The sequence below is a fragment of the Pelophylax lessonae genome (assembly GCF_965119305.1).
Source record: "Pelophylax lessonae genome assembly, chromosome: 5".
Lineage (NCBI taxonomy): Eukaryota > Metazoa > Chordata > Amphibia > Anura > Ranidae > Pelophylax > Pelophylax lessonae.
The window spans coordinates 476,804,052-476,823,536 of record NC_138772.1 but is presented as its reverse complement, the minus strand read 5'-3'; the positions used below and the strand labels follow the sequence as shown (position 1 = coordinate 476,823,536).

Sequence of the window (19,485 nt, the reverse complement as noted above, 5' to 3'; positions counted from 1 at the left end):
TGGATCTGTACCCAAGAAGCACGTAGAACGGAAAGGTGATCCTCCACAGCCGGAATATCCTGGGGAGAGAATACCTCCGGTAACACGGCAGGTTGGAACCCATAGTTGGCCAAGAAGGGAGACGTCCCAGAGGAAGAGTTCACCGCCGTGTTCCTGGCAAACTCAGCCCAAGGCAGGAGGTCAACCCAATTGTCTTGGTGATCGGAGACATAGCAACGAAGGAATTGCTCCAAGGCCTGATTGGATCGTTCTGCGGCCCCATTGGACTGAGGGTGGTAGGCCGAGGAGAAGGAGAGATGAATCCCCAACTGGGAGCAAAAGGCGCGCCAGAACCTGGACACAAACTGACTCCCCCGATCCGACACAATCTCCTTGGGCAAACCGTGCAACCGGAAGACCTCCCTGGCAAAAATCGTGGCCAACTCCTGTGCAGAGGGTAACTTCTTGAGAGGAACACAGTGGCACATTTTGGAAAACCGATCCACAATCATGAGAATGACCGTATGGCCTCGGGATGCAGGGAGGTCCACAATGAAATCCATCCCCAGGTGTGACCATGGGCGATCCCCGGTGGCTAAGGGTTGCAGAAGACCCACCGGAAGGTGCCGAGGGGACTTACTCTGGGCACAAACGGAGCATGCCGCTACATATGCGGCGATGTCGGAACGTAGGGAAGGCCACCAGAACAGACGTGAAACAGCCCAGGACAGCTGATTCTTTCCAGGATGCCCCGCGGTCTTGGAGTTATGGTAGGTTCGCAACAACCGAGTGCGCAACTCCTCAGGCACAAAACATCTGCCGTTGGGTCTCCCAGAGGGAGCACCGGCTTGAGCCGCCAAAATCTGCTCACCCAGAGGAGAGGTCAGGCTGGTGCGAATGGCGGCCAGGATCTGATTCGGAGGTATGACCGAAGTCGGAATCGACTCCTCCCTGGACAGGTCGGAGTACTGCCGTGATAAGGCATCCGCCCTGATGTTCTTGGAACCGGGTAGGTAGGAGACCACGTAATTAAAACGTGACAAGAACAGAGCCCATCTGGCCTGACGTGGTGTCAATCTCTTGGCCTCAGAAAGGTAGGTCAGATTCTTGTGGTCCGTCAGGATGAGGACCGGAACCACCGAACCCTCGAGCAAGTGCCTCCATTCTTTAAGAGCCTGCACGATGGCCAATAACTCCCTGTCACCAATCTGGTAGTTGCACTCAGCAGAAGACAGTTTCCGGGAGTAAAACCCACAAGGAAGCAGAGGACCCTCTGGTGTTCTACGCTGAGACAGAAGGGCGCCTACTCCCGTCTCGGACGCGTCCACCTCGAGGACAAAGGGCAACCCAGGGTTGGGATGCGACAGAATCGGAGCCGACACAAAGGCGGACTTTAGAGCCTCAAAAGCTCGGATGGCCTCGGGCGGCCAGACCTGGGAATTACTGCCCTTCCTGGTCAGATCCGTGAGAGGTTTGGCTAGCATGGAAAAGTCCCTGATGAACTTCCGATAATAATTGGCGAAGCCCAAAAAGCGCTGCAGGGAACGAAGACCACTGGGCTGGGGCCACTGTAAGACAGCCGAAACCTTCTCAGGATCCATGGAGAACCCTTCAGCGGAAATGATGTAACCTAAGAAGGTTACCTGGGATCGGTGAAATTCGCATTTCTCAAGCTTACCGAACAGCTTGTTCTCTCGTAACCGTTGCAACACACGTTTGACATCCAGAATGTGGGTCTCCATGGACTCAGAATATACCAGGATGTCATCCAAATAGACCACCACACACTGCTGCAACAGGTCACGGAAAACATCGTTGATGAATTCCTGAAAGACTGCGGGCGCATTGCACAGCCCAAAGGGCATAACCAAGGATTCATAATGACCGGTCCTGGTGTTAAACGCGGTCTTCCACTCATCGCCCGCCTTGATCCTTACGAGGTTATATGCCGCCCTCAGGTCGAGTTTGGTAAAGACCGTAGCCCCTTTAAGACGGTCGAACAGCTCGGAAATCAAGGGTATCGGGTAAGCGTTCTTGATCGTGATGCGATTGAGACCCCTGTAATCGATGCAAGGCCTCAACTCACCGCCCTTCTTTTTCACAAAGAAAAATCCAGCCCCTGCCGGGGACGAGGATTTGCGAATGTGACCGCGTGAAAGCGCCTCCCTCACGTACTCCTCCATGGCCTCATTCTCTGCTACCGACAGTGGATAGACTTTGCCACGAGGAGGAACGGCACCAGATTGTAACTCGATGGCACAATCGTATGGGCGGTGCGGAGGTAGGGCAACCGCGCGCACCTTATCGAATACATCCCGGTACTCCTCGTATTCAGGGGGCAACAGAGAGTCCGAGGAAGTACACAGCAACTTGACAGGCCCATGGATGCAACTAGCCCCACACTGCGGTGACCACGAGAGGATCTCGGCCGATCTCCAATCGAAAATCGGATTATGCTTCTGGAGCCAGGGGTACCCCAAGACCACCGAGTAGTGTGGAGACGAAATAACCTGGAAGCAGACCGACTCTCTGTGAACGGCACCAATGGCTAACCCCACTGGAAGGGTCTCATGAGTCACGTGTGGCGGCAGAAGGGGTCTGCCGTCTATCGCCTCAAGAGCCAGAGGTGAACCCCGAGCCTGCAGAGGAATGGAATTGGTGGCAGCGAACACACTATCAATGAACAAACCACCAGCACCAGAGTCCACCAACGCCTGGGTCGTCACCGAGCCCCCGACCCAGGAGAGGACAACAGTGATCAGTGGTTTGTCAACACGGGAAACCGGGGACGAGGAGACTCCACCCAAGATCTGCCCCTGACAGGATCTCAGGTGCGAGCGTTTCCCCGGACGGTTCGGACATGCCAACCGAAAATGCCCACCGAGACCACAGTACATGCATCGGCCCTCGCGTCTCCGGAGTACCCTCTCCCCCTCGGACAGGCGAGCAAACCCCAGCTGCATGGGTTCACCCCCAGACAAGTCATCCCCAGGAGGCGTGGGAGGAGAGGGAGGCACGGGTGGGACAGCAAACGTAGGCGCCAATCTGTTAGGAGGCCTCCGCAGACTCTCCTTAAAGGAAGGTCTCTCCCTGAGTCTGGTGTCAATCAAAATCAGGAAAGAAATAAGGGACTCGAGCTCCACTGGTAGGTCCTTAGCTGCAACCTCATCCTTCAAGGCATCCGAGAGACCATGAGAGAAAGCAGCGACCAGAGCCTCATTATTCCAGCCCACCTCTGCTGCCAGGGTACGAAACTCAATGGCGTATTCAGCTACGGATCGTGAACCCTGTCTGATGGACATAAGGAGCTTCGCAGCAGAGGCAGCACGAGCCGGCACATCGAATACCTTCCGAAGAGAAGCAACAAAACCGGAAAACTCGGCAACCACCGGATTGTTGTTCTCCCATAAAGGGCTGGCCCAGGCCAAGGCCTTGTCCGAGAGCAGCGAGATCAGGAAGCCCACCTTTGATCTCTCAGTAGGAAAGGCATGTGGCAGCAACTCGAAATAAATGCCCACCTGGTTAAGGAAACCTCGGCACTGAGTTGGCTCTCCCCCAAAGCGCTGTGGAAGGGGGGCAGAACCGGACATACCCCGAAACACCGCAGGCGCAACAACAGGTGTCGGGGTAGACTCTGGCGCAACAACCGGAGCGGACCCAGGAGCGACAACCGACCCATCGGCAACGGGAGCGAAATGAGCCGTGCGTTCAAGCAGGGATTGCAACGCCACGGCGAACTGACCCAACAGGTGATCCTGCTGATCAAGTCTGGCAACCAACGTGGGTAGTGAGGATGGCCCTGTACCGTCAGAATTCATGGCCTGTGGTACCGTGCGTTCAAGCAGGGTTTGCAACGCCACGGCGACCCGACCCAACAGGTGATCCTGCTGATCAAGTCTGGCAACCAGCGTGGGTAGCGAGGATGGCCCTGTACCGTCAGAATTCATGGCTTGGTCCTAATGTCACGGAACCATGAACCAGACGTACAACAACAGATAAGTGAAAATAAGACAGCTTTATTGAAAAACAAGCTATAAAGCAAAAGTCCAAACGGATGGCGAAACCGATGCAGAGTCTTTGCGAAGCCAGGGGTCTGGAACCAGCAGGGTAGTCAGACGAAGCCAGGATCAGGAACCAACAGGGTAGTCAGACGAAGCCAGGATCAGGAACCAACAGGGTAGTCAGACGAAGCCAGGATCAGGAACCAACAGGGTAGTCAGACGAAGCCAGGATCAGGAACCAACAGGGTAGTCAGACGAAGCCAGGAACAGGAACCAGAAGTAGCAGCAGTCTTAGTAGCATGTGAACACAGGAGGACCAAGCAGGGAACTGAGCCACAGACCTCCTATATATATGAGCTAGGCATCCAGCTCCTCCCAGTGGGAAGGAGGAGCCGCAGGGTGGGAGGCTACAAGAAACCCAGAAACCAAGATGGCCGCCAGCACATGTCAAACGAAGGAGAACAGCAAGGAGGTAAGACCATGACAAGCAGGTTGTGACTTTGGTTCCATAGACTTCAACAGATAAAAATGTGTATTGAAAAATGCAAAATGCATCTGGAATATGTATCAGCTGCAACCTGCATAGGTGTGAACCAGGCCTAAGTATATATTTCCCGGTTTTAATTTTGTTACAATCTAATGTATATTTACGTTAAATGTTATGGTGTCCGTAACGCTTAGCACAGTAATTAATGACATAAACCCTTGTTGCAGAATAGGCTTAGTGGTTCAATTTCTCACTTGACTTGATTTATTAGTGGTTGTAAACTTTTCCATATATCCAGTGACATAACTGTCCTCAGATGACACGGAGAGATGAAACAAATCCTTCTACATACAGCTGCAAGAAAATGTATGTGAACCCTTTGGAATGATATGGATTTCTGCACAAATTGGTCATAAAATGTGATCTGATCATCATCTAAGTCACAACAATAGACAATCACAATCTGCTTAAACTAATAACACACAAAGAATGAAATGTTGCCATGTTTTTATTGAACACACCATGTAAACATTCACAGTGCAGGTGGGAAAAGTATGTGAACCCTTGGATTTAATAACTGGTTGAACCTCCTTTGGCAGCAATAACTTCAACCAAACGTTTCCTGTAGTTGCAGATCAGACGTGCACAACAGTCAGGAGAAAAAATTCTTGACCATTCCTCTTTACAGAACTGTTTCAGTTCAGCAATATGCTTGGGATGTCTGGTGTGAATCGCTTTCACATGCCACAGCATCTCAATCGGGTTGAGGTCAGGACTTTGACTGGGCCACTTCAGAAGGCGTATTTTCTTCTGTTAAAGCCATTCTGTTGTTGATTTACTTCTATGCTTTGGGTCATTGTCCTGTTGCAACACCCATCTTCTGTTGAGCTTCAGCTGGTAGACAGATGGCCTTAAGTTCTCCTGCAAAATGTCTTGATAAACTTGGGAATTCATTTTTCCTTCCATGATAGCAATCCGTCCAGGCCCTGACGCAGCAAAACAGCCCAAACCATGATGCCCCCACCACCATACTTCACAGTTGGGATGAGGTTTTGATGTTGGTGTGCTGTGCCTCTTTTTCGCCACACATAGTTTTGTGTGTTTCTTCCAAACAACTCAACTTTGGTTTCATCTGTCCACAAAATATTTTGCCAGTACTGCTGTGGAACATCCAGGTGCTCTTGTGCAAACTGTAAACGTGCACCAATGTTTTGTTTGGACAGCAGTGGCTTCCTCTGTGGTATCCTCCCATGAAATCCATTCTTGTTTAGTGTTTTACGTATTGTAGATTCGCTAACAGGGATGTTAGCATTTGCCAGTGACCTTTGTAAGTCTTTAGCTGACACTCTAGGATTCTTCATCACCTCATTGAGCAGTCTGCGCTGTGCTCTTGCAGTCATCTTTACAGGGCGGCCACTCCTAGGGAGAGTAGCAGCATTGCTGAACTTTCTCCATTTATAGACAATTTGTCTTACCGTGGACTGATGAACAGCAAGGCTTTTGGAGATACTTTTATAACCCTTTCCAGCTTTATGCAAGTCAACAATTCTTAATCGTAGGTCTTCTGAGAGCTCTTTTGTGTGAGGCATCATTCACATCAGGCAATGCTTCTTGTGAAAAGCAAACCCAGAACTGGTGTGTGTTTTTTTTTTAGGGCAGGGCAGCTGTAACCAACACTCCAGTTGGCTGACATCTCACTCCAATTAGCTCTTGGAGAGGGCATTAGTCTAGGGGTTCACATACTTTTTCCACCTGCACTGTGAATGTTTACATGGTGTGTTCATTAAAAACATGGCAACATTTCATTCTTTGTGTGTAGTTTAAGCAGACTGTGATTGTCTATTGTTGTGACTTAGATGATGATCAGATCACATTTTATGACCAATTTGTGCAGAAATCCATATCATTCCAAAGGGTTCACATACTTTTTCTTGCAGCTGTAGGTTGTACATGTTTTCAGTGCATCTGGAAAGTATTCACAATGCTTCACTTTTTCCACATTTTGTGTTTACTGCCTTATTTCAAAATGGATAACATTCATTATTTTCCTCAAAATTTCTACAAACCATACCCCATAATGACAATGTGAAAGAAATTTGTTTAAAATCTTTGCAAATTTATAAAAAAAAAAAAAAAGTCACATGTACAGAAGTATTCACAGCCTTTGCTATGACACTCAAAATTGAGCTCAGGTGCATCCTGATTCCACTAGTCATCGAGATGTTTCTACAACTTGATTGGAGTCCACCTGTGGTAAATTCATTTCATTGGACATGATTTGGAAAGGCACACATCTTTTCATATAAGGTACCACAGTTAACAGAGCATGTCAGAGCACAAACTAAGCCATGAAGTCCAAGGAATTGTCTGTAGACCTCCGAGATAGGATTGTATTGAGACACAGATCTGGGGAAGGGTACAGGAAAATTTTGTGCACCATTGAAGGTCCCAATGAGCACAGTGGCCTCCCATCATTCGTAAATGGAGGAAGTTTGGAACCACCAGGAGTCTTCCTAGAGCAGGCTGTCTGGCCAAACTGAGCGATCGGGGGAGTAGGACCTTCGTCATGGAGGTGACCAAGAACCCGATGGTCACACTGACAGAGCTCCAGTGTTTCTCTGTGGAGAGAGGAGAACCTTCCAGAAGAACAACTATCTCTGCAGCCCTCCACCAATCAGGCCTTTCTGGTAGAGTGGCCAGACAGAAGCCACTCCTTAATAAAAGGCACATGACAGCCCGTCTGGAGTTTGCCAAAAGGCACCTGTCAGAACATGAGAAACAAAATGTTCTGGTCTGATAACACAAAGATTGAACTCTTCTTGGTCTTAATGGCAAGCGTCATGTCTGGAGGAAACCAGGCACTACTCACCACCTAGCCAATACCATCCCTACAGTGAAGTATGGTGATGGCAGCATCATGCTGTGGGGATGTTTTTTAGCAGCAGGAACTGGGAGACTAGTCAGGATCGAGGGAAAGATGAATGCAGCAATGTACAGAGACATCCTTGATGAAAACCTGCTCCAGAGTGCTCTGGACCTCAGACTGGGGTAAAGGTTAATCTTCCAACAGGGCAACAACCTTAAGCACACAGCCAATATAACAAAGGATTGGCTATGGGACAACTGTGTGAATGTCATTGTGGCCCAAACTTGAACCCATTTGAACATCTCTGGAGAGATCTGAAAATGGCTGTGCACCGACACGCCCCATCCAACCTGATGGAGCTTGAGAGGTCCTGCAAAGAATGGGAGAAACTGCCCAAAAATAGGCGTACCAAGCTTGTATCATCATACTCAAAAAGACTTTAGGCTTTAATTGGTGGCAAAGGTGCTTCAGCAAAGTATTAAGCAAAGGCAGTGAATACTTATGTACATGGGATTTTTTCGTTTTTTTATTTTTTAATAATTTTTTTAAAGAGTTCAAACAAACTTGTTTCATGTTGTCATTTTGGGCTATTGTTGGAAAATTGTGAGGAAAATAATGAATTTAATTTATTTTGGAATAGGACTGTAACATAACAAAATGTGGAAAAAGTGAAATGCTGGGAATACTTTCCAGATGCACTGTATAGTTGCCATCTGTCCTCTACAGCCTTTCAAAATCCAAAATTTACACAGGATCTTCCAGCTCGGGGAGCAGGAATACAAAATCTTACACTGCAGATCTCAATGAGTGGAGCTCTGAGGCCTGACTGGAGGGAAGAGCCCCCACCCCCTTTAGTACACTGAGAATATGCACAGCTTGAGGATATCAGTCACAGGCTGTGCGCTGGAGCTCTCCTGCCCTGTTATCAATTATCTCTTGGAGTCTGTCAGAAGTAACTCATGCAGACAACAGAAGAAACAAGGCAGGAGCAGAGAGTAATCAGTCAGTGATTTGGATAGAGGCAAGTATACAGAATAGATGGATATGATTTGTTCATATTTAAGGTCTAAAGTTTACAACTACTTTACTAAAACCCATACTGGCATCAAACTTCTATGCCTGATGTGTCTATTATACTTAAATGCTGGTTAACCCACCACACCTAAATGCTCACTTTACCCACCGCATCCCAGTGCATGAGTTACCTATTTTTTTTTTTTTCTACAAGTCTACTTTATCTGTTAAACCAAAATGCCTGGTTTACTGAGTGCACCTAAATACATGATTTCTTCATCATATCTGTATGCGTATTTTATCCATCATATCTTAATATGAGGTTTATTCATATTACTAAAATCTATGGCTTATTGTTTCTACTTGACTGGTTCACCTATCATATCTGATTATTTGACTTACTCCGCCGGTCACTCGCCGATCGTTGGTGCAGAGGGAGAAAGTCAGGCGTCTGATGTAAACAAGCCGCCTGTCATTCTCCCCTGTGTAGAAACAGTGATCACACGGTTCTACTATGTAGGACCGTTGATCACTGTTCCTACACTAGTAGCCACAGCCAATCACAGTTAGAATCACGCCCCTAGGGACACACTTAACCCCTCCCTCCCCAATGAAGTTAACCCCTTCCCTGCCAGTGTCATTTTGCAGTAACACTGCATATGTATAGCACTGATTACTGCAGTAATGTCACTGGTAACCCCAAAAATGTCAGTCAAGGGTCCGATCTGTCCGCCGCAATGTCGCAGTACCGCAATAAAATCGCAGATCGCCGCCATTACGCGTTAAAAAAAAAAAACACCAAAAATGATCGAAATCTTTCCCTTAGTTAGTAAACGCAATAACTTTTGCACAAACCAATCAAAATACGCTTTTTGCAATTTTTTTTTTACCAAACATATGTGGCAGAAAACAAATTGGCCAAAAATGTTAAAAAATTTTGATTTTTACATTTTTTTTTTTGGGGGGGGGGGAATTTCATATAAAAAAAAATGTGAAAAATATTGTTATTTTTGCAAAATTTACGCTCTTTTTTTGTTTATAGCGCAAAAAGTAAAAATCGCACAGGTGATCAAATACCACCAAAAGAAAGCTCTGTTTGTGGGAAAAAAAGGACGTCAAATTTGTTTAGGTACAGCTTTGGACTACCGCGCAATTGTCTGTTTAAAGTCACGCAGTAAAACATCGCAAAAAAACCCCTGGTCAGGAAGGGGGTAAAATCTTCCGGGGCTTAAGTGGTTAAAGTAGTGAGTGTACAGCTTGTATAACAGTGTAAATTTGCTGTCCCCTCAAAGTAACTCCACACACAGCCATTAATGTCTAAACCACTGGAAAACAAAAGTGAGTACAGCCCTAAGTTAAAATGTCCAAATTGGGCCCAAAATGTCAATATTTTGTGTGGCCACCATTCTTTTCCAGCACTGCCTTAACCCTCTTGGGCATGGAGTTCACCAGAGCTTCACAGGTTGCCACTGGAGTCCTCTTCCACTCCCCTATGATTACATCATTGAGCTGGTGAATGTTAGAGACCTAGGGTTTAGGTCTGGAGACATGCTTGGCCAGTCCATCACCTTTACCCTCAGCTTCTTTAACAAGGCAGTGGTCGTCTTGGAGGTGTGTTTGGGGTCGTTATCATGTTGGAATACTGTCCTGCGGCCCAGTCTCCCAAGGGAGGGGGATCATGCTCTGCTTCAGTATGTCACATTACATCTTGGCGTTCATGGTTCCCTCAATGAACTGTAGCTCCCCAGTGCCGGAAGCACTCATGCAGCCTCAGACCATGACACTCCCAACACCATGCTTGACTGTAGGCAAGACACGCTTGTCTTTGTACTCCTCACCTGGTTGCCGCCACACGCTTGACACCATCTGAACCAAATAAGTTTATCTTGGTGTCATCAGACCACAGGACATGGTTCCAGCAATCCATGTCCATAGTCTGCTTGTCTTCAGCAAACTGTTTGCAGGCTTTCTTGCGCATCAAGTGTGCGGCGTATGGTCTGAGCACTGACAGGCTGACCCCCCCCCCCCACACCCCTTTAACCTCTGCAGCAATGCTGGCAGCACTCCTACGTCTATTTCCCAAAGACAACCTCTGGATATGACGCTGACTCAACTATTTTGGTCAAACAATGGCAAATCCTGTTCGGAGTGGAACCTGTCCTGTTAAACAGCTGTATGGTCTTGGCCACTGTGCTGCAGCTCAGTTTCAAGGTCTTGGTGATCTTCTTATAGCCTAGGCCATCTTTTTGTAGAGCAACAATTCTTTTTTTCAGATCCTCAGAGAGTTATTTTGCCATGAGGTGCCATGTTGAACTTCCAGTGACCAGTATCAGAGAGTGAGAACGATAAATTTAACTTTAACACACCTGCTCCCCATTCACACCTGGGAACTTGTAACACTAACGAGTCACATGATGCCGGGGAGGGAGAATGGCTAATTGGGCCCAATTTTGATATTTTCACTTATGTTGCCAGTGGTTTAGACATTAATGGCTGTTTAAGTTATTTTGAGGAGAGAGCTAATTTACACTGTTATACAAGCTGTACACTCACTACTTTACATTGTAGCAAAGTGTAATTTCTTCAGTGTTGTCGAATTAAAAGATATAATAAAATATTTACAAAAAATGTCAGGAGTGTACTCCCTTTTGTGAGGTACTGTAAATGCTTGGTGTACTCCTTTTTATTACAATGCACAGTTTATTCATCATCTCTAAGTTTCTTTTGTCTATCTGATTACTTGTGCTGTGTAATGTGCTATGTAATGGTAATGGCTATTTGACTGTTGGCTCCTGTCAACATTTCATACTATAACCTCCAACCTGGTTGAATTATGTATTTCTCTATTGTTCATCGACAGACGCAGCTCCTTATCTTCATGACGCATAGGGTTATGCTTCTCCTCAGAAAAGGCACTAGGCAGGAAAAAAAACGTAACCACGCCTATGGTGGCTATCCCTGCAGGCATAACCCCTCAGACTCTGCTATCCTCAAACAGTTTGTTCTGCCTAGTGTTAGGAATAGGACCTAGCTTCCTGCTGGGTTTTTGGTCTTAGCTGTAACAGGGAAAGTTTGTGATTTTTTTTATTTATTTTTTTTTTTTTTTAACTAGTTAGTTCCTGAGGACTAAGATCCAGAGGAACTACAAGCAACAGCCGGCTGCGGTTTCGCACTGGATAATCTAGATTCTTAAGGTCTCCCAGCCTGGCCAGTGGGCAGGTTATAGTCCAGAACTAGGCCTCGCCACGACAGTTCCCCGATGGATGAGGACGAGCCTGCGAGTGGACAGTCTCGCTGGGACCCATCGACCTGCAACGCCCTGAGTCGCAGCTTCCCCTTGGCTGACAGCACCCCCATCCCGGGTGGGAGGTGATCTGTTTCCGAGGGGCTCCCACCTGGTACCGTGGTATGGTGAGTAAAATTGTCCCCCCAAACACCCTTGGCGGATGCGGGCGTGGGCCCCTTCCTGGAATGGTCGGAACTTAGAGGCTCCCTCGAGGACCAATCCGGTGTACACCTTGGCATTCCCCTAGCAGGTTTTATCTTGGGGGGGGGGGGGTGGTATTCAGACTTTATGGCGCTTATGTGAGGGGGGTGAGTTGTCCTGGATGGGTCCCTGGCTAGGGACCTTTAGTTGCCGATGTGTTCTGGGACCCCTTTGGGGGGTCCTGGAGACCGCATGGCGCGCCGTGGTTGCTGCCATTGTGCTGTGGTTCATGATCTCTGTGTTCCCATTAGTTTGCATGGGCAGCCATTTTCTATACTTCTCCATTGAGAATGTATGAGTGGCCATTTTCTTGAGGTCCGTGGGATGGACAGGCATGTGGCATGGCTTGTAATAATTGAGGCAGAGCTTCTTCCTTTTCCTGTGCAGTGTTAGTTTTGTTTTTACACTGATCAGACTGAATGCTTCTTTGTGGACTGGTAACGTTCCTGGGTTACCCTGTGGATTTGTTCCTCTTCTGCTCTGCTATTATTACATATTAATCAGGGATTATGAATCCGCAGTAATAGCGGTGGGACTGCGTTTTTCGCCGTCTTAAAGGGACATTACACAAAAAAAAAATTATTTGAGCAATGGAGTCCCAAGGATAAAAATTCACCTGCAGAACCCCTGGAAGTGACTGCGGGACCCTCCGGTTCACTGTCGCAGCCAGAAATTGAATTTTTTTGCAAAGTATTTGTGAATACGTTCACAAAATTCTACAAGGTAGATGTGCTGGCATCCGCGGATGCTTCTTTTGGCCGCAAGGTTTTGCAGGCTGCAGTTTAAAAGAGAAATCTGTTTAGTTACTCTTTGAGGGTTACATTTTTTCCGGGTGAGCTCCAGTTGTTCCTGGTTGAGCGCCATGTTACCTGGTTGGCTAAGTTTAGCCATTGGGGACTTACATTTTGTTTCTGCATTGTTACCCACCCCTCATGATTATACTGCTTTGGGACATCCCTATGAGTCATGAAGAGAAGAACTTACTGTAAAATCTTTTTCTCTGAAGTTCGACAGACCCAGCACCCGCCCCTCTACTTTGAGGTATGGGGTTTTTTGTCTTCTAAACACTGCTTGCAACTAAACAGTTTGATGATATCAGAGTCTGAGGGGTTATTCCTGCAGAGACTGCGCCCATACGCGTGGTTAAGTTTTTTTTTTTTCCTGCCTAGTGTCTATTCCTAGAAGGAGGAGCATAACCCTATGAGTCAGGAAGATAAGGAGCTGCGTCTGTCGATGAACTTCAGAGAAAAGGATTTTATGGTAAGTTCTTACCAAAATCCAGTTTTTATTTATTTATTTATTTTTTTTGTGGTACAGTTGTGTAATCCTTTTTTCCTTGTTTCTGTCTAATCTGAAAATAAAACATTTGAAACATAAAAAATATACACTGGCTTTTGCCGTGCTCAGGTTGGTCCAGCAGTCGTATAGAGTATGGCACAACATGCCTTTCCATTGGGCAGAGAACATTTCCTGCATGTTGTGCTTCAGAAAAATAGCTCCAAAATATAGTTTCCCTCAAAGGAATCTTTTCAAAGTAAAACCCGATCCTCGTGGAAGTAGCTGCTCCCCAGGGTTCATGTGCTGCTTTTGGAGCTGTAAAGCTAAAAATAATCCTTGACTCAACGGTAGGCAACGCATGGGTTAGGAAATGGCTGCTTCCATCAGAACATTTTTGTACAGGTGTTTTTGATTCTCAACTTTTTTTTTTTTTTTTTTTTTGTGGTTTGAGTGGATGTAGGGTTATGCTGGGTGTTTTTTAACATCTTCAGATAATGTTTTAATTTAGTTGGAACCAATAGATTTTTTTTCCTCTACAGGTGTGCTATGACCTTGGAGCCTTTTACTTCCAGCAAGGACCCCCCAACCCAGTAAATTATGAGCTGGCTAGGGAGCATTTTTTCAACACCAAACAACTAGTATCTAAGGTAAGATTGTAAAACTGAGCAGATAAAATATTTGCTGTGCCCCCTTTTCATATATCTTATAAACCATAAGCACTCCATGCTGTACAAGTGAGTGAGAAACTGCTGCTGGTTCACTACTGGCACAGTAAAATGCTGCTTACGTGAATACAGGGTCTGGATTGGTGCCATATGACAACTGTGGTGCATGTCAGTTACCATGGGCAAAAAAAGAAAAAAAAAATGCATGTCTGAGGTGTAAATATGTTATTTTCTCTATCCCTCATTGACAGACGTAGTCCTCGGTGATACAGCACCTTCGGGTTATGTTGCCTCCACAGGAGCAGGACTAGACAGGAAATTAAAATGTTCTGGCCACACCCTAGGGGCAGTCCCAGAGGGTATATCCTCTCTCTCTCTGCCTCAGCAAATCAGTTATTTTCTGTCTAGTTAGGAGTAAGGACCTAGATACCTTGCTGGGATCTTCGGTCCTGGCAAGATTTTTTTTTTTCTTAAAAAGATTTTTTAGACAGCTTTTTTCTCCAGTGTTCCTGTGAGATCTTCAAGCAAGAAAGCTGAACTGGGCGACGGGCTGGATGTTGAGATCCGGTGGTCACCCCAGTTCAGCCTACGAGCGCGTGCAGGCCATAGCTCCGCGCTGGGTCGGCCGCGACAAAGTCCCATTAAGGGACTGACCCCGCGAGTTAAACGTCTCGCTGAAACGCCAAAGACCATGAGTCACGGCGTCCGTATTGGTCGACAGCCCTCCCGCCCCGGTGGAGAGGGGTACTGTCAGGAGTTGGTGCCCGCCTGGTTCCGGTATGGTGAGTAGTATGTTCCCCCTTTTCCCCCTGACGGGTCTTGTGGTGAACGCGGGCCCCTCTCTGTATGGTAAGATAGAGTCCCCCTCTATCCTATAACATGGCACAGATCCCCCTACTTTGAGTGTGATTTTATGTGCAAAAAGCCAGGAGGCTTGGTTTGGGAGCTAACAATCTAATTGTATACATGTTTAAAAGATTGTAATCAGTGGCAGTCTGGGAATCTTACTGTGATAAGAATAAGGTACCTACCAGTCAGAAGCCACGGACATGTAGACTGCCTTCCTAGTCAAATCTCCAGCTATAGCAGGCCTTCCGAACGGCCATGCGGTCCGCCAGGGCCGGTACCGCCAACCACGCCAAAAATCCCCATGCAGAGATAGTGTTGTGTGCCCTGCAGCACACCGCTATTCGGTACAGGCCGCCGCCATTTTTTTTGCTGGATTGCACGAGCCGCCATTTTGGCGTAGCCTCGTGTCTCCAGCATGGGGGCGGCCATGTTTGAGGTGATCCAAACACCTCGTGGAGCTAGGGGAGGCGCCGGAAGGCGTGCAGAGGGGCGGAGCCGCCTCCTTTCTTCCTGGGCAGCAAGCCAAAAGACTTCCTGTTTGTCAAGACAGCGCTGTAACCTGTTGCAGTTAAACTCTGAGCATCAAGTGGTGAGCCTGGGGGTCTATCTCTCTCTCGATCGATAGGGATCCCTAGCAGGTAACACTAAGGGGCTTTTGTGGCGCTGGGGGTCTGAAAAAAAAAAAAAGTTTTTTATTTTTGAATTATATTATCCGGGAAGTTACTAGAATAATCATGGACCCTGCCACACAAATTCCCCCACCTGTTTCCCTCGAGGGGGCCACGGGACCCGCCGGTGCACAGAGTGTGGAGGCATTTACAGCAATTTTGGAGTCTATGGTGGCTCGGGTGGAGGCGGCCTGTCAGGGACGAGGGTCAAGGAAGCGACCCCCGCCTACCCCTATATTATCTGACACCTCTGACTCAGATTCAGAGATGGTCACTGCAGTTGCAGGTCCCTCTGCAAGGGCTGTTACCTCAGGTAAAGCTCCCTCAGACAGTGAGGAGGACGTTTCTTCTCCCGCTATAATTCAGGAAGAAGCATTGGTGGACGCACTAGTTGTGGCAGTGCAGGAAACCTTAAAACTTGAGGTTTTACCGGCAGAAGCAACTGAAACAGAGATTCCTTTTGGTACTAACAAGCCCATCAAAACGGTGAAGGTTTTTCCTGTACCCAAGTGTTTTGGTAATAAGATTAAAGGAGAATGGGAGCATTCTAAACGTACCTTTACTATTTCCAAGCGTATTGCTAGACGCTATCCGTTTGAGGAATCCATCATTAAGAAATGGACGGTACCACCAGTGGTGGATCCACCTATTTCCAGGCTGAATAAAGCCACGGTTATCCCAGTGGAGGACACTTCGTCCTTTAAGGATCCGGTGGATCGAAAGATGGAAGCAGAGTCCCGCACTATCTTCTCTCTGATAAGGTCAGCATTTAGACCAGTAATTGTTATTGGTCTAGTTTCCCAGACACTTACGGAATGGGCGAGATTGGTACGCCAAGACCTTAGGGGAAAAGATATTCCCCAGGAAACATCTGATTTGATGGAACAGATTATACAAGGGCTACAGTTTATCTGTGACGCAGCCTTGGACACTACTCCCCTATTAGGGCATGCATCTATGTCAGCGGTAATCCTCAGATGTGTGCTGTGGTTAAAATGCTGGTCAGCTGACCTAGGTTCCAAAAAGACCTTGACGAATCTCCCCTTTCAGGGGAATCGTCTATTTGGGGCCACCCTAGATGAAATCATTAAGGATGCCACTGGGGGCAAGAGCACTTTTTTGCCACAGGCTGCTAAAGCTAAGGGACCTCGCAACAAGCGAGGACCTTTCTTTACCGCCCATAAAGGGTTTGCACGCCCGGCAGGAACAAGCGGGAAAGGCAAGACTCCTCCAGGAGGGTTCAAGAAAGGCTGGTCGGACAAACAGAGGACCAACTCAGCCAAACCCGAAGCAAAGGAGTACACAGCCTGAAGGTGCGCCCCCACCCGGTTTGAGGGTGGGGGGACGTTTTCACCGGTATTCAGGACATTAGATCGAGCATCAACTACTACTACTACCGGTGCGATTCTTCCCTTCCAACATTTAAGTACTACAGGGAGCGGTAGTCACCGTTCCCTGAATAGATCTTTTCCTTTACCTTTTCCTAAGATTAGTCTCAATTCCCCACAGGAATCGGATCTGGTTGACCAGACAGGCCAAGAAGCCTCTAGCCGGGTGACTTCGGTCCCTGAGGTTCAACCAGAAAAGATCACCCTTCCTGATAGTAATCAGGTATCTGATAAATGTGTGGGAACAGAAAACGACCAGACTTTCTCGGATGGTCGGGCCCAGATAGCTCTAGGGACGCCTGGTTCAGATCCAGTCAGCGCCAGTGGTCCTAGAAATTCTAGGCTGGCCTCGTCAAGCCGGCCTGGCCGACTTGGACATGCTAGTCGCAGACGTTCCGTGGGAACTTCGTCTCAGGGAGTGTCTGTGGTCTCAAGGACCAATTTACCATCGTGCTTTACAGTCGCTGGTTTTAATGGCCTGGCCATTGAGACCCAAGTACTGAAGGACAGAGGTTTGTCAGCTTCAGTCATTCCTACCCTTATTAAAGCAAGGAAAGCGACTTCCAGCAAGGTCTATTATCACACATGGAAGACATATTGCGTGGTGCGAATCTTTAGGATTTCCTCCACGTACCTATTCGGTGACTCGAATATTGGCTTTTTTGCAACAAGGGGTTGAGCAGAAGCTAGCCTTGAGCACCATCAAGGGTCAAGTTTCAGCATTAGCAATCTTCTTTCAGAAACCTTTAGCTACCAAGTCCTTGGTGCGGAATTTCATCCAGGGGGTGCGGCACCTGGCTCCACCAGTCCGCGCGCCCTTACCGCCCTGGGATCTTAATTTAGTTTTGTCGGTTCTACAGAAACCTCCCTTTGAAAACATCAGGGAGATTCCCTTGCTTACTTTATCCCAGAAGGTGGCCTTCTTGGTGGCTATCACTTCTGCTCGCAGGGTGTCAGAACTGGCTGCATTATCATGCCAGTCCCCATACCTAGTGATTCATAGGGATAAGGTAGTACTTCATCCTAAGCCATCCTTTCTTCCTAAGGTGGTTTCAGATTTTCATCTGAATGAAGATATTGTACTACCTTCCTTGTGTCCTCAGCCCAAGCATCATCGGGAACATGCGTTGCATTCCTTGGATGTGGTTCGGGCAATCAGGGCATACCTGAAAGCTACGGAATCATTCCGTAAGACGGATTCACTTTTTGTGATCACGGATGGCCCCAGAAAGGGTTTGCCTGCATCTGCCGCGACCATTGCCAAATGGATTAGACAGACGGTGGTACAGGCTTATTCTATTAAGGGTCAGAGTCCTCCGTTCCCTGTTAGGGCGCACTCCACTCGAGCGCTCAGTACTTCCTGGGCCTTTCGCCATCAGGCGTCAGTGGTCCAGGTATGTAAGGCGGCCACCTGGTCGTCGGTACATACCTTTACAAAATTCTATAAAATTGATGTGATGGCATCGGCGGATGCCTCATTTGGCCGCAAGGTTTTGCAGGCCGCAATTTGAGGAGACCGGTGGTCTACCTCGAGGGTTTTTTTCTGTTTGAAAAAATTTTCTTTTTTTGTTGAGTCTCATCATTAAGGATGAGCATTGTAAACTTCTAGTTGGCACCGGTTGGGCCTTCTAGATTGGGATTTGATTTCCATTTTCCCACCCCTCATTTGTGATACTGCTCTGGGACGTCCCGAAGGTGCTGTATCACCGAGGACTACGTCTGTCAATGAGCGCTAGAGAAAAATGGATTTTTGTAAAATCTTACCGTAAAATCCTTTTCTCTTAGCTCATTGACAGACGTAGTCCCCGCCCCTCTGTTTTTGTGTTGGGTTGGGTTAAAATCTCTAAAGACTGCTTTTTGACATAACTGATTTGCTGAGGCAGAAAGAGAGAGGATATACCCTCTGGGACTGCCCCTAGGGTGTGGCCAGAGCATTTTAATTTCCTGTCTAGTCCTGCTCCTGTGGAGGCAACATAACCCGAAGGTGCTGTATCACCGAGGACTACGTCTGTCAATGAGCTAAGAGAAAAGGATTTTACGGTAAGATTTTACAAAAATCCATTTTTAACCAATTAATTAACTTAAAAAGATCAACATGTTTGTTTATTTAAAAAGCGTACATCTTTATTTCATGCAACAAATGAAAATTTGTATTTCTTAAAAATTTAGTTTGTCTTTCGGGTTACAAAGACTAGGACATTTCCATATGCCTTTACCCATATTTACTATCCCTTTATATGAATTTACTTTGATCCTGTTCATAAACCGTTTTCATTTCGTCAGATACTGTGATGATACAGGGTAGCCGGCAAACTGGATTTGTTTCACAGAAAGAATCTGCTTCTTCAGGCAGGAATGGATATGTCAATCATGTCTTTTACGAACCTCTGTGGAAGCATAAAAACATCCCCACATGGGACTGCAGAGGGAAAAAAGTGCACAAAACAAACCCGGAGAGTAAATCTCTTTTAAAAAGCCTAAATAAAGGTATTTACCCATATATATGGAACCCTCTTGAATTTGGCCAGGGATATGTTATTGTTGACCAGGTATGTGCCCCCGGAGTGTGATGTGCCTACTCTTCTCCTGATGGAGGGCGCCCCATACCCATGGAGCACACACCTGGCCAACAATAACATATTCCTGGCCAAATTCAAGAGGGTTCCATATATGAGAGGACTCAACTCTTTTATTGAGGCTTTTTAAGTGAACTGTTCTCCAGGTTCCTTTTTTACCTTTTCCCCACTGCAGTCCCATGTGGGAATGTTATTTATTTTATTTGGCTCATGTTAATTGGGATATG

At 47.0% G+C, this 19,485-nt stretch overlaps 1 protein-coding gene across 1 annotated transcript in view; it reads left to right on the top strand.

Moving 5' to 3' along the window:
• INTS8 (integrator complex subunit 8) overlaps positions 1–19,485 on the top strand; it is a 142,523-nt gene that overhangs the window by 39,271 nt on the left and 83,767 nt on the right. Inside the window, exon 8 of the mRNA XM_082259349.1 lies at positions 13,652–13,759. Within this exon, the coding sequence (XP_082115475.1) occupies positions 13,652–13,759 (108 nt within the window). The remainder of the gene's footprint in view (positions 1–13,651; positions 13,760–19,485) is intronic.